We start from the raw sequence: 16,248 nt of genomic DNA on the forward strand, positions 1-16,248 counted from the left end.
ATGCGTCGTATGTGTGTTTGTTTTAAACGGCCTAAATGTCCAAAAAAAAGAGTTCCCGCTACTCACTGCATCGAACAACATGCCGACTAATCCAACGGTCATTTAAAGTCTCATGGTCAATCTGACGGTGGTACATCGCTCTCTCATATTGTTTAATTTGTGCTAATCATGAGGAGTTTTTTTTTTTTGACATTAAGGTCAATTAAGACAGACTCACACACACATCGCATACACAAGACTTGAATCTAAGACGTCTTAGTTGATAGTCTAAGCTCTCAACCAACACATCAAGATGAAATGTGTGATATTCTATTTCAAGTCGAAGATATTTATCTTGCAAAAGCTGATTTCTTTCAGGGTTTCTTCTTCCCAAGCTAACTCTTATCGTTCAAAAATTTATCTTAGCTTCGTTTGGAATGACTTTCTCATTATTTTTTAAATTTTTTTTTTATAAATAATATAATAGAAATTTAAATTAATGATAAATTAATTTAAGTAATTCATTATTTATATATTATATTATATTTTAATTAGTTTAATTAAATTAAATTAATTTATTTCTATGCTATATTTATGTTTTTTTAATTAACTTTTTTACTATTTTATTTTCATATTTTTTTGATAGCTTGATTCCGCAGATGCGGTAGGTTCGTCTTTCCCCTTCCACACTGTTCGTTCATCTTCGCCTTCGCCTCCTTCGATAACATTCCTTCCGATCGGATCCGAAATCACACCTCGCCGTTCGCCGAAGATGACGGGAGCTTGCTGGCCATATCTTTCTTCCGTTCGTGCACTTCTTCGGCCAAATCCCGTAAATCCACCAAACTCCCGGATTTAGTAAATCCGGGATTTACAGCAAAAAGAGCAAAACGGAGGATTTAACTCGCTGTGAGATTTAACGGTTCCATAAATCCTGTTAAACAGGATTTAACATAAATCCTGCTCAAATTTTGCATAAATCATATTGCCAAACAGCCCCCTTAGCTTATTCTGTCGCCGATGGCTTCGGCGAAGTCGTCTCGATCTAGGGCTTCGGGGCCCTCTGGCCTCAGCTCCACGGGGATCCAGCATCTTGGAGGATCGATTCCTGGATCCCAAGATAGTGTTGTACAGCTTTCCGATAAGCTAAAGATATTCAAAACTGATAATTTTGATCCGGATGCCTACATGCAGTCCAAATGCCAGAGCATGAACGAGAAGGTAAGTTCCCTCGCTCTTTCCCTTCCTTCTTCGTTTGTGAATCATGTTTAGTTTTAATTTGTTAGGGTGATAGAGAGAATTCTGCTTGGGGTGATTTTATAGGAATGCAAAATTTATAAATTGTAGACGAGCTATGTGTCAAAGCACATGCTTTGATAACCACGACGAATTTTCTTTCAATCAACCCTTTTGGTCTCCTTTTAAGTGTTGTAGCTTGTGACGCCTGCTTTGGTAGTACATTCGTTCCGTGTAGTCGTTTATATTGAATCAGTGGAAACAAATTTTATTTCACAAAGTTATGGTCTTTAGTATACTTACTGTGCGCTTGAGGTTTAAATGCTTTCCTATGGCGAATGGATGATATTTAGATGACCAAGTCAGTATTTTGGGATCATATAGACTCATTGATAATTTGATGTTGATTTCTATATTGGTTAAGCTGGAAAGGGAAGTGATTGCTCTAGGAAATAAGCTGCACAACTGGAATGTTGAGCTGCCCATGCATGTTTTAGCATCTCTTAACTTTGAAGTAGGAACTATTTTTATGTAGGTTGTTTAGTTTTTTATTATGATTTTGATGCATGCACTGGCTGTGTCTCTTGCATGTGGATGGTGAGCATTTCCCTTAATTATTTTCTTCTTCTTCTTTATATTTCAAGAATGATAAGCACTCTTGATGTTGTATGGATCCATGCATTTTTTTTCTTCTTTGTTTCTTTTGTCTATTGTCATAAAAAAAGCTTCTTTTCCATTTACTTCAATTTTAGAACTGTTCTTATATTGTGCTTTTTATACATTACACTTGGAAATGATGCATTAAAAGTAAAGCCTGACAAGAATTGAGGCTCCTGATTAGAGAAGTTGTAGGATCTCCGCATATCATTTATCAAATCTTATCAAATCTTAGTAGCTGATAATTTGCTATGAATTAAAATCACTTCATACTCATTAGTTAGGTAATTTACTCATGAATCCGTATGTTATTGCATAAATAGGTCATTGCACTTGTTTCTTGTAGGGTAACTATCTTTATTTTTCTCTTTTGTCCTGCTTCATTTCACTCTCTCTCCAAAGGCTGGCTTTATAGGAATTTAATCAAGTCGGTGAGTGGAACTGCAAGATCATGTGGTTTGCTTGGGTAGCTTCCTCATTAAGTTAAGGAATGTAATATAATGCAAGCTGTGCTCTTTTTAAATTTTATTTTTCTCACATTCCTCTACTTAGAAAATCCAAACATTATGGAGAGATTGTTCTGCAATTCAGTTCTATTTATTTATCAAGTCAATTTGTGCAACTTTTTCAAGAGTTTACATGTTGTGTAAGATTTTTTTTTTTTTTTATAACTATGTTACAACTATCATGTCGCTTGTCGTATTGTTTTTGCGATAACTTGTGATTCTAAGTTACTTTTTGGATTACCCCCACTGCAGGAAATAAGGCACATGTGTGCCTATTTGCAAGATCTAAAGAAGGCTTCTGCGGAAGAAATGCGCAAAAGTGTTTATGCTAACTATGCAGCATTCATTAGGTATGTAATCTAATCATTAAAATTCTTTGATGATGAGTTTGCATGTCAAGGCAACTTATTTTTCATACACTAAGTTTGTTCTTTGGTACACTTTTTTACTATTGCTTGTGAAATTTAGCTATTCAGCTTGGCTTGTTTTTGTCACACAATTGCCAAGCTTTTTTTTTGAAAAGTAGTGCTATGTATGTGTACACCCTAGATGGTGCACAAGGTGTTTTTTTTTTTTTTTAGGGACTATGACCACAAAAGTTTTTCTTTAAGAATATATGACATTTATATTTTCTTCTTTCCATCATAGTTATTTGGTCTAGATACTATCTACTTTATCAGTCATGTTTCCATTTCACATTGGTTTGATACAAAATTTTCTCTTAAAAATGTCATGCATTATGTTTTTTGTTTATTTCCATTTTGGTTTGTTCTTTGCAAATTGATATGGGCACAATGCTTTTACAGGACATCCAAGGAAATATCAGATCTAGAAGGTGAACTTCTTTCTATCAGAAATCTGCTATCCTCTCAAGCTGCTTTAATTCATAATTTAGCTGAAGGAGTTCATGTTGAAACTTTTTCTGAGGATTCTGATTATTCTACGGAAGACAGTACAGCAAAAATTGATGATCAAGAGCCTTCAAATTTAGAAAAATGGTTGCGAGAGCTTCCTGATATGCTTGACGTTTTACTTGCTGAAAGGAGGGTGGAGGAAGCCTTAGATGCCCTGGACGAAGCAGAACGGGTGGCGGCCTCAGATGGAAAAGAGAACCACACACTGAGTTCAACTCAGCTTATGTCACTACAAAATACTATTATTGAATGTCGTCAAAAGTTATCAGATCAACTTGCTGAAGCAGCTTGCCAATCATCTACTCGTGGAGTGGAGCTTCGTGCAGCTGCCTCAGCTCTGAAAAGGCTTGGGGATGGACACCGTGCCCATAGTTTATTGCTAAATGCTCATTATCGTAGGCTTCAATATAACATGCAAACCATTCATCCAACAAGCACTTCATATGGAGGAGCATATACTGCTGCACTATCACAACAAGTTTTCTCTGCCATTGCTCAAGCTGTGAATGATTCTTTGGAAGTCTTCGGTGATGATTCAGCATATACATCAGAACTTGTAACATGGTCTGCTAAGCAGACCGAGGATTTTGCACGACTTGTAAAGAGGCATGCATTAGCCTCATCTGCAGCTGCCGGAGGTCTAAGAGCTGCTGCAGAATGTGTTCAGATAGCCATTGGACATTGTTCTTTGCTGGAAGCTCGCGGGCTTTCTCTTTCCTCTGTTCTTATGAAACTTTTCAGGCCCAGTGTTGAACAAGCATTGGAAGCTAATTTAAAGCGGATTGAAGAAAGTACAGCAGCACTGGCAGCTGCAGATGATTGGGTTTTTACACAACCTTCATCTGGAACACGTGTGTCTGGTAGATCGACGAACACAATAGCTATAGTTCAGCCCAAACTTTCAAGCAGTGCACATCGTTTTAATTCGATGGTTCAGGTAAGAGATGCTCTTCCACTCAGATGACATTTAATTTGTTCATAACCTGTGCTTTTCTACTAAGGCTATTTTAGTATGCTTCTATCAATTTTCTTATACAAATATACTTATGCACCTTAAGAATTAGAAGTGCATATATTTTTAAATCCACGAGTATTTATTGACAATTATCTTGAATATGTTTTGTAATGATAATTAAACAACAGGGGCATCATATCCAATGCATTTTTTTCTTTTTTCTTGAACTTTTTGAGAAAAAATACTCCTAATTATTTAAAACAAGCCATTTTGTGACTAAAGTAATATTTTACTTTTCTATCTCCCCCCGCTCCACACATAACACCCAATAAATGGTCAAAAGGATCTTCTAGCAAAAACTCTAGCATGGAGGGAAATGATGCATTAGCTAACATTTTTAGACAATTACCTACTCATCTAAAGCTACTTGTTATTGAATGCAATCAATGCATACAAGAGTTTATCTTATTTCTTCCTTTTGGGTGCTGGTCTTGCTTTTTAGTAAATGGAGAATAATGGAGTTCTAACAAATATGATTTGTTAATGCTTAAAGCCAACTAGAAATTTCTAGGATTTGTTTTCCATTTCCCTAGATGGCGCACAAGGTAATTTTTATTTAATGCTTACAAGAAATTCTAAGCTACAAACGTTACATGCTCCTATATTCATAAAAGTAAATTGAGCTTAAGAAAACTAGTCTAAGGAAATCAGATTGAGCAATCAATCAAGGAAAAAGAATCATCCAATTTTAGAACATCACAAGAATTAGCTAAATATTTGAGAAGTCAACTAGAAGAGGAGATATAAATCCAACAACATAAATTGAAGGTGAATTAGTAAATGGTGTCCAATAAAATTCTTTTTTTCTAATGTTACTTTTCATTGGAAAAAAAAAAACTTTTCATTGAGTATTTTAGTTCTACCATGTTATTTGACAATTGTGGGCTTAAAAAGCTTGGAAAAATCAAAGGATGGAAAGGGGACTTTTAAGTAAAGAAATCAACATAGATTACGTTACTTTAATTGTATTTCAAGAATTTTTTTAGAACAATTTTGTTTTGCAGGATTTCAAAATTAATATGTTCAAAAGTCAAAGGAAATCATATGATTATTAGAACTTTTGGAAGCTAATTACAGTCTTGACTGTGTCAACATCTAAAAGAAGAAACTCAACATTGAGAGAGCTCCAACTTGGTAGAGGGCCTGCAACAATAGAAAATCTTCATGAAGTGGAACGGCAACAGTGAACTAAGCTGGCGATGAGGCGGCATTTGCAAGCATCAAATCGGAGGGACTAGATACCAATTTTGAAATTATAGATATACAAAAGCATCATTCAGTGGAGTCAAATTAGAAGCCTAAAAATGATAGCCCAACCCAATACATTTGGCATGGATTCAAATGAAAAGGTGTTTTGAAACATTGAAGCATTAAAATTACTACCAACATAAATCATTGTAGACTCAGACATTTGAATTTGAATTAGAGAGGACGGTTAAGTTTGTCATTATGGCTGGATTAAAGCCTATATAACTTGTGGATATCTAGATGTGAAATTTCCAAAATGGACATTTGCAATCTCAAATTTATGAGAAACTGTAATTATGGAGGAAGAACCAAATACGGTGAACCACAGGAGGAAAATTATGAAAGGGAGAGAGTTCTTGTGATTAATGTATGTTCTACAAGTGAATTCCTTAAGAGTATATCATAAGTCGACTGGGAATGCAAGAAAAGTCTTCAACTTTCGCAATAATCAAAGCTTCACAAATGATAAACCATGAATGGCTGCCCACAGTCATTTGAGTTTATTAGATCTAGGGTTATTTTTATCTCATTTTCTGACCATGATGGTAAAGCCACTAAGCTTGATGCAACCTTTTTTCATCATATATTGAAGTATTTATATTGATTTGAATTTGACAAAAAAAATCAAGGTTAATGAAGTGATAGAAATAATCAAATATTTATTCTAGTGCCAAAGAAGCCCATTGAAAAGGTTGCCTCGCCTAATTTTGCTGGTGGAGGCAAATAATTCCATCCGATCGCAAAAAAAAAATTCATCTTCCTGTAGAGCATCAAGAAAAGACCTTGATTGAGACCTCATCTTTTCTTGGAATTGAACAAGAATTACAAGTATGACCCAATCTATGACTAATGATGTGTTTTTACAATCTCTAGCAAGTTGATTTTTTTTCCTAAACAATTGAATCAACTACTGTTGGAGATTTCCCTTTCCAACCGAAGAAGGGCGAAGGAATTTCATCTTGCATAGGACTCCTATAGCTCCTCCTTAATGCCATCTCCTTCTGCTGATGGGCTCTCTATTTGGTCGCCATGTTAGTTTAATTCTTTAACTGTTTCCTTGTCATACAAACTTGGCCGGTTCTCATGAACAAATGGTCTCATGGTTGCTTGTTAGAATGTAATCAACACTCCCTTCTACTTCTTTTCTATGAGATGCATCCCATTCTATAGAACCTTCTTAATGTACTCTATGCGCAAAATTCTCTTGTACCTTGACGTTAATTGATGAATATTTAGGTTCTTGGTTTTAACAAGGTCCTGCTTATGTGAACTATTGTTTCTAGTGCTCACTTATTTTAAAAGCAATTATTTGATTCAATTTAAATAATTTTTAATTTCCATGACATTCAATTCGTCTGAAATAAATAATCATTACTAAATTGTTGAGGATTTTAAGGAAAAATTGTTATTTACAGCCAAATATGTCTTTTTTTTATATATAAAATTTTAAGTATAACATAAGGCAAGCTAAGGTTTCGTTTGGGACGGCTTTCTTACTGCTTCTTAAAGCAACTTTCTTTTAAAAATTTTTTATTTCTGTGCTAAAAAGCTGATTTAAGAGCAATAAAAAAGCCATCCCAATTCCCAAACAAAGCCTAAAACTAAAAAGATGGCATACACAAGACTGTGTCAGACACTTCCAATTCTTTCGTTTTTATTTATCCATTTTTATTAATTGTAGGTTTAAGACAGTACCAAACATCAAGTTTCCCTCATTTACATGGGCTTTTTTTTTTCTTACCATGTTTTGTCTGTGTTATTGGCTTGTAGGATTTTTTTGAAGATGTAGGGCCACTTATGAGTATGCAGTTGGGTAGCTCCACATTGGATGGCCTTCACAAAGTATTCAATTCCTACGTAAATTTACTAATTAATGCCTTACCAGGCTCAATGGAAGATGTGGAAAATCTGGAAGGTTCTGGAAATAAAATTGTTAGATTGGCAGAGACTGAAGCACAACAGCTAGCTTTACTGGCAAATGCATCTCTGTTAGCTGAAGAATTGCTCCCTCGAGCAGCCACAAAGCTCATTTCACTGTACCAGAACAGTGGAGCTGATGATTCTCGCAAAAAAAGTAGCGACAGACATAATCGTTTACCAGAACAAAGGGAATGGAAAAGAAAACTGCAGCGTTGTGTTGACAGACTAAGAGATTCATTTTGCCGGCAGCATGCTCTTGATCTTATTTTCACGGAGGATGGTGAAACACATCTCAGTGCAGAAATGTACCTTAGTATGGATGATAGTCATGAAGAACCAGAGTGGTCTCCCTCTCTAATATTCCTGGTAACTATTACTCCAATTTTATGTTCTTTTCCATGAGCAGAAGTAATCTTGCTTTTAAGACAGGTAGTTTTTTCGTTAAATATTCATAGATAAACTTGGTAAAGCAATCTAAAATCTATAGTCATTGCATATACAAATCATGTGCCTTGATGTTGTTCTTGCTATTTTTAGTTTTTTAAATTTTTTATTTAGGGTAATCTGTTTTCTCTTGTTTTTTTATTGCCTTGTAAAGTTGTGTTCACTGCTGCAAGTGGATTTAATTCAACTAGAAAATAGTACAATTGAGATTCCAACCTTCCCTTTTTCAATAATGTAGAATGTTTTGGGTCTAGGGTTACTAATACTAGTTAGGATTATATTCAAGAAGAAAATAAAAGGAAATTACAGTTAATATTTTGCTAATTCATAATTTAAGAAAAATGCTTCACTTATAATATAAGGACAACGCACCTGCTTTATTCATTCCCCTAGGTAATTTAACAATTAGTAAAAATATGAAATTTCACAAGAAAACACCACAAATATAAAAATTTAGCAACTAATCAAATTCATGATTTAAAAGAAAACTCATAATATATCTTGATAAAAATTTCGTTCACTATGCAAAACCAATGGCTAATCAATTTGAAAGACAAGAATATGGATACAAATTACCCCAAAGGAAAGAAGAACACGTCACATTGTTATTAGGAAGCCCCCCTTGGAAATAGTTATGAAATCATTTGAAATTTCTGCTCCTACCATTGCCACTCACAATGTTTTATTGATTGCATTTTTTAAAAATAAAAATGTTATTATGAATTTAATTACTCATAATACATGATACTCAACAGTAATGAATGAAGGTTGAGGATTTATAATAATGCCGCACCCAAATAATTAAGTTAATAATAGTGACAATGTCAAATATGGATTTGTTTTATTATTGGAAAATTTAACTAATTTGGCTCATTTGGAAATTGGCATTGTTGGTGCTTAATTGATATTTCAATTTTCTTTTTTCCAGGAATTATATGCGAAGTTGAATAGGATGTCTGGCATAGCTGCAGACATGTTTATTGGAAGGGAACGATTTTCTACATTATTAATGATGAGACTTACAGAAACCGTCATATTATGGCTTTCTGAAGATCAGAACTTTTGGGAAGATCTTGAAGAAGGGCCTAGGCCTCTTGGCCCTCTAGGTCTTCAGCAGGTAGATTCAGTTCCATCTCTCTTCTAAGACTATCGATGATGGATTCACTACTGATGTTTTCTTCCCGCATTATGTGTAGTTTTATCTGGACATGCAGTTTGTTATCCTTTTTGGGCAAGGTCGATACTTATCCAGACATGTTCATCAAGTTATTGTAGAGATCATGGATAGAGCTATGGCTGCGTTTTCTGCAACTGGAGTCGATCCTGACAGGCAAGTTCTATATTTGATGAGAAGCAATACTATGAATGCTTGCTTCAGCTTCATTTTCTGGTCATAAGTAGTTTTTTGTAGTTTTAACTAAATGCCATCCATCAAATAAAAGATTTTAACTTCTTTAAAATACAAATGGTCATCTCAGTAGCTTCACAAGAGTTTAAATGAAGATTATTATGTTGCAGAGATGAGGATGCTAAGGTGGATGAGTGGCTTTAACCTTAGAGATAGGATACGAAATGAGCATATACGTGAAAAGGTTGGAGTAGCAAAGATAAGATTAGGGAGAGTTGCCTTAGATGGTTTGGTCACATTAAACGGAGGCCTTCTGATGACCCGGTTAGGAAAGTTGAGGTATTAGATTTGACTTATGTTAAGAAATGTAGAGGTAGACCTAAAAAGACTTGGTTAGAAAATATTAGAAATTATCTTTCTTTATTAGATTTAAATGAGAATTTGACTTTTAACATGACACAATGGTGAAATAGGATTCACGTAGCCGATCCCACGTAGTGGGACAAAGATTTGATGTTGTTGTTATTGTTGTGTATTATTATTCAGCACATTCATCTCAGAAGAATTCTAAATAACAGTGCATTGAAAATAATTCATCAATAGTACCACATTCCAAGAGATAATAAATGGAAGGCAGTAGATAACCATAAAGTTTATGTTCTTTATACACATGTGCACAGAAATCCTAGTGCTATTTTAATTGACTTTATTCGAATAAGTACAGTGTATGAAAGTACAATGACGCATCTATAGAAATACGTTTGGGTAGAAGGAGCGCAGGACGGGCAATAAGGGGAGAAGGAATCTTACGTGCAGCAGAAGGCTTCCCTTTTTTCATCTTGCCTGAAAAAGTTTTCCTAAGAGGCACTGCCTCACCAATCACCTCTTAACACTGCTCATTGCATTCCTATTTAGATGGATGGGACTGGTTGTGTTCGAGTTGGTGCACCCTAAATCTCCTTTTCTCAAAAGTTAATACGATGACAAATATATTTTATAGAGATCTTTCCTTTATCTATTAAATTTAGGCTTCATTTGGAATGGATTTATTACCGCTTCTTAAAGCAGCTTTCTAGTATAAATGTTTTAATTTTTATATTAAAAAACTGCTTTAAGAAGCAGTAAAAAAGCGCTTTCTTACTACTTTTTAAAGTAGCTTTCTAGCACAAAATTTTTTATTTTTGTACTAAAAAGTTGTTTTAAGAAGCAGTAAGAAAGCCATCCCAAACGAAGCCTTAGTTACCTCACACTAATCTACATCGCCTTATCTCTAGTTGAACTATCCATTGCCTTTAGGGAAGGAAGTGTACTGCTCTTTTATTTTACATATATTATGATTTTTATTTTCCAGAGATGATTATTATTGATTTGAAAAAAAAAAATCTGACATTAAAAAATTGAACTAGCCAACTGCCAAAGTTTGTAAGAACTTTCATAAGCCAAGATGAGAGTTAAACTTCATCTTAAGAAAAATATTAATTTTGGGTGTTGTTTTGTAGTATAAAAATGCAATATTTTTTATATATTAATGCTTCTCGTTGTCTCAAGCAAACATTTTAAAGTAAATGTATACTATTGATCTGTTCTATATGAGCTCTTGATACAAGTATTATCCATGTGTATCCTATACAAATTTGTTCATATGAAGCCCTTCTTTGTACATGTTTAAATCATAATGCTCATATAATTACTGGAAAAACATCTTAATTTATAACATTTACATTCTAAACCTTCCTAAAGTTGAATTTGAATCCTCAAATGCAGTGTTCTTCCTAATGATGATTGGTTTATTGATATTGCTCAAGAAAATATAAGCAAGATAAGTGGAAAGGCTAGAATGGGCAATGGAGAGAGAGACATTAACAGCCCAACAGCTTCAGTTTCTGCAATGTCTATGTCATCAGTAAGATCACATGGAAGCTCCTAATCTGAATTTTCTCTTGTATACAGATCCCTGTATAATTAGCTGTAATTTGTTTCATTCAATTTCTTCAACTATTGTGTTGCATTTCCAAATTAGGGTCTGATTTATTTTTGATCTAGCTAATTTGCTGAAATTTTCTTCTTTGTTGTTTGGGTCTGTATATGGTAAATTTTCCTGCTTCCTTTCCAAACTCCACACTGTATAATTCTTTGAATCGAGCACATGAGATTGATTTTCTGCTTCTGCAGAATGATGATCCATAAGGATGGAAACTTGCAAGATTTTATTTATGAATTTGAGGTTCTGCAATTAATTTCTGTTCATTATTTTGTTCATATGGATCTTGCTTCAAGATTTGCTGTGAATGATCATTCAATTTCTGTGTAAAACTTACACATATGAGGAAGAATGATTAACAATTTCCATCCATCATATCATTATAAAAATCTTGTTATGTATGTGATATCTAATGATTGATCATTCCCTGTAAGAGGATGAATTATTCTGTGCGGACGTTGAACGTCATCCAGAGCCCAATGAAAATGCGTCATGTCACCTCATACTCGGTACCGCAATTTGGCTCTACTCGGTATTGGATAACATGATTGCATCTGATTCATTTTTGAACGATAAACTATGTCCGGTGTCCACACAGAATAATCTCTCTTGGAAGGGGTTTTTAATATTTATTCCTATCATTGTACTCTTAAGATTGGCTGAGAGCAACTTCACCTGCAATTGCAAGGAAGCTTCCATCATTTATTTCACTTGCGACAAAAAAATTATTGTCTTTATTTCATCTGTCCAAATGGGCATTAACAGAACCTGTCATTCTATGCTTGCTTTTAAATTATATTTAATATTTAATATTTTAATTGAATTGAATTATTTTGTTTTCAGAGAATAGAAAACTGTAAATTTGAAAATTACATTAAAATTTTGTTAATGTGAGAATTAGTATTCATTAGACATCCTTTGTCATGTGCATATGGTGATTTAATTTGTCATTATGCATACGTGCGCATATACACATTCATGTGTTCATGTATGCCTATGTACATACATACATATTATCACATGGATGCATAAAACTCACATTTAAAAAATTTAATTTCAAAGCCTTAAAAAAGTAATTTGATGAGTTTTCAAATAGAAGTGGATTTAACTTTTTATAAATATTTATCTGATTGAAATGAGATGAAATTTAATAATTTAAATTCAAAAAATTCTTCATGGAAAATATGTGAGGGTCCTTTTTTAAGAACCAGATAGTTATATTCAAAATTTTAATTTTTAATTCGCTAGAAAAAAAAATATTTTAAAGAAATGAATGCATTTCAATTTTCATACTTTGAAATGTAGTTTCTATTTGGTGGGGAAAAAAGTAAAAATAAAAATAAAAATTATTGCAACCTCTAGCAATTCCTAAAGAAAAATTATTTATATATTTTCATGTATTTATGTTAATATGATTTAGATATTAAAGTGATATAGAAATAAATATATGATGTGGATATCGGTACGAAGATTTGGCGCATCTATCACAGGAGGCGTCGCAAATCGACGGCTATAATTTAAATCTTCAATTATGAGTTATTTTTCTGAATTTTAGTTCTTATTTGATGTATTTTCGGTTTTGCCCCTAGGTTGGTCTTGTAGCCCAAGGGGCAATTTTGCATTTTGAGTTTTCTTATGTTGTGGTCTATATATAGAGACTTAAGCTATTGTAATAGAGATGGATGATTGATATTAAAAATTTGTGTTCAACACTTTTGTTCTTTTGAGAGGACGATAGTGAGATTCCTATGGGAAGGAATCAGAGTTTTCACCATCCGCAGGATAGGTCCGGGCTCGTGACTTGAAGTCCCTTAGAGAAGGGCAAAGAATCACAAGTCAGTCTTTGGAAGAGTCCAAGGCTCGCGGTTTTTATCTTCTTTCTTTGTTTTTGTTTTGTTCCTTCTTATTGTTCATCATAGTCATATTCATATTCTTCCTCCTCCTTATCTTCGTTTGGCTGCCGGATTCCATCCCTCTCTCACCCCTGGCCGCCGGCTACCTCACCCCCTCCTCTTTCCATGACCAGGCCTGAAGGTTCAATCCATAATTTGGATTACCAAACAGTTTCCAAATATGACATGCTTATAGTCGAATGAAGCGGCTCAACAAGATGAATCCAATGAGCCCAAGATCGTCGAATTCCGATATCATTAAGACCTTCAAATGTCTGACGAACGGTCCATGATCAAGGGATTCAATATCGATCGTCCATCCAATACACTCCACATTTGTCCTTTATCCCCCCCCCCCCTATTTATTTCCCCCCCTCCCCCCTATTTATGGGTCATGTCATCCTCAAAATACTATAAATAGCCCCTCATTTCTCTTGAGAGGGGGACTAAAGCAAGAAGAAGAAGAGAAGAGTGGGATGGAAGAAACTCCTCATCGACCATCGCCGGGATTTTGCCTGACTTCTACGGGATGCCGAAATTCTGCCAGACTTCCAAATGATTCCGAAATTTCGTCCAACTTCAAAGGGATGTCCGAACTCTACTCGACTTCCACAAGACGCTGGAATTCTGCCCGACTTCCAAGTGACGCCGGAATTCCACCTGACTTCCAAGTGATGCCGGAATTCCTCCCGACTTTATAGTGACGCCGTAACTCTGCCCGATCTCCAAGTGACTCTGGAGTTCTTCCTGAACACCATCTAATGTCAGAGTTCTCCCCGGCCGTCTATTGACATCGGACTTCTACCCGACGTTGGACCTCCGCTCGTCGACAGATTTATACCCGACATCGGACTTCTGCCCGTTGTTGGACTTTTGACTGACATATATCTGATGCTGGATTTTTGTCCATTGCTGGACTTCTATCTAACGCAGTCCTTCCGACCTCTGTCGCTAGACAATGATCTTTATGACCTCCGTCGCGCACTGACTACAGTCCTGTCGACTTACGTCGCCCGCCAATTAAGATCCTACTGACTTTCGTCGCTCGTTGACTATGGTCCTTCCGACTTACGTCGCCCATTGACTACGATCCTTCCAACTAAACGAACACATCAATAGTGACTCTTTGTATTCTCATCATGTACTTCATATAATGTACATAAAGCCAATGCCTTACCCCCCTAAGGAAGGGCCTCATTTGTAATCGACTGCAAATAATAGTGGATTCATTCAAATTGGGCTATATCCCGTGGTTTTTCCCCCTTTTTAGGGGTTTTCCACGTAAAAATCTTAATGTCTCATGAATGCTACACCCTCTCTTATCTGATTGCGTGCTGGATTTTCGTACAACGCTAAGACGCTAAATTTTATATTTTTGTACCACCATGAATACTCCAAGACGCAACAATAATGATAACATAATAAATATGTATAATAAAAGTAGCTATTTCTTATTATAAAATATATAAATATATTTTAACAGAGTTTTTATTATTTTAGAGGGTAAGTTTGATTTTTGTTTGAATAAATCAAATCATTTACTTAGTTAAGCAATTATAAAATCATTAAAAATTGAACTTATGTATATATTTTTGAACTCAATCAGCATTAATACTTTTTATTAATTAAGATTTTTGAATTTTGAATTAATTATAATGTAAAATATATATCATAATATATGATATATTTTCTAATTTAAATTTTTTACTATTTTTTTATTGAAGTGGATTTAAAATTTGTATGCAATTATATGATTATAGAATCGTATCATAATCTATTTTATATATTAAAAAGTAATTTATATTTGCAATTACTTTTATAAAATAAATAAACACAACATCCTTTGTATGATTGGAGATGTTGTGTGCTAGAATATACGCGGCGGTAGAGTTTGTAAATTCGTCTTAGCGTTGCACGAGTATTCAGCACACAAACCGAAAAGAGAAATGAACACCAGAAACTGATTCGTCCCACAAATTCCACTAGTGTTTCTGTAAATTACAAGAAACTGATTCGTCCCACAAATCGGGACGATCAGATTACAACTTGAAGCAACTTTACAAAGTTTTGCAAATTCCCTGCTTTTCCCGAAAATCTGCCAGAATTCCGGCGCTTCAGGTGGCGGGAAGAGCTCCGGCGGTGGTCGAGGAGGAGCTTCTTCCTTCTCCTCCTTCTCTTCTTCTTCTCTCTCTTCACTTGAGTTCCTCTTGTGAAGAATGAGGGCTCTATTTATAGTTTTTCTGGAGTGGCATATCTCATAAATAGGTGTGAGATCATGGGTGAATAGGGAGTGGTTTGAATGGACGGCCGATATTGAACGCTTGGATCGTGCACCGTTCGTTGGACATTTGGAGGCCTTAATGATATTGTAATTTGGCGATCTTGGACTCGTTGGATTCGTCTCGTCGAGCCGCTCAATTCGAGTAGAAGCTAGTTAAAATCGGAGATCGTTTGGTAACTCAAATTGCGGTTTGAACCTTCCAACAGCTTCGGGTCCTTGATTCAAACTCATTTGGGCTCGAATTGGGTTGATCTTGGTGTCGTTGGGTTCGTATTTTCGAGATGCTCAGTTTGACTATAAGCTCGCCGAAATCGGAGTTCGGGTGCTCTCGGAATTAATTTTTGAAGTTTCCAACTAGCTTTTGCCTCGAGATTCGTGCCCGATCAAGTTGATTTTGTGATGTCGTATTAGGAGAAATTATTCTGTGTGGATATCAAAAATAGCTCTATGTTCAGAGGCGAATTAGAGTGTGCCATGTCACCTGATACACAGCTGTGATACACATCAAAGAGGTGACGTGGTGTGATATGATTTACCTCAGAATGATATCTGGTGTTTGCACAAAATATGATTGAAGCTTTGTTTGGGACGAATTTTTTACTGCTTCTTAAAGCAGCTTTTTAAAATATAAAAAATATTTATAAAAAACTATTTTAATAACTAGTAAAAAAGTTAAATGAAGTTTAAATGAACATGTGCATTAATAAAGCTAAAATAATATTTTTATAATAAAAAGAAGAAAAAAAAAAATTCGAAGGGGATTGTAACTTTCAAAGGTGGATTTTTTTTTAAAATAATAAGTAAAATAAGCATAAAGTCCTGAACTT

General features: G+C 34.8%; 1 protein-coding gene across 1 annotated transcript; it reads left to right on the forward strand.

Moving 5' to 3' along the window:
- The first annotated feature begins 623 nt into the window (after positions 1-623).
- LOC110095467 (exocyst complex component EXO84B) lies at positions 624-11,514 on the forward strand. The gene is made up of 7 exons (XM_020821017.2): positions 624-1,200; positions 2,631-2,728; positions 3,185-4,229; positions 7,326-7,841; positions 8,848-9,036; positions 9,116-9,249; positions 11,032-11,514. Exons 1-7 carry the CDS (start codon positions 1,000-1,002, stop codon positions 11,192-11,194), a joined length of 2,346 nt encoding a protein of 781 aa, XP_020676676.1. The 5' UTR covers positions 624-999; the 3' UTR covers positions 11,195-11,514.
- Positions 11,515-16,248: the final 4,734 nt, after the last annotated feature.

The sequence above is a fragment of the Dendrobium catenatum genome, unplaced genomic scaffold, assembly GCF_001605985.2.
Source record: "Dendrobium catenatum unplaced genomic scaffold, ASM160598v2 fragScaff_scaffold_370, whole genome shotgun sequence".
In the NCBI taxonomy this organism is placed as follows: domain Eukaryota; kingdom Viridiplantae; phylum Streptophyta; class Magnoliopsida; order Asparagales; family Orchidaceae; genus Dendrobium; species Dendrobium catenatum.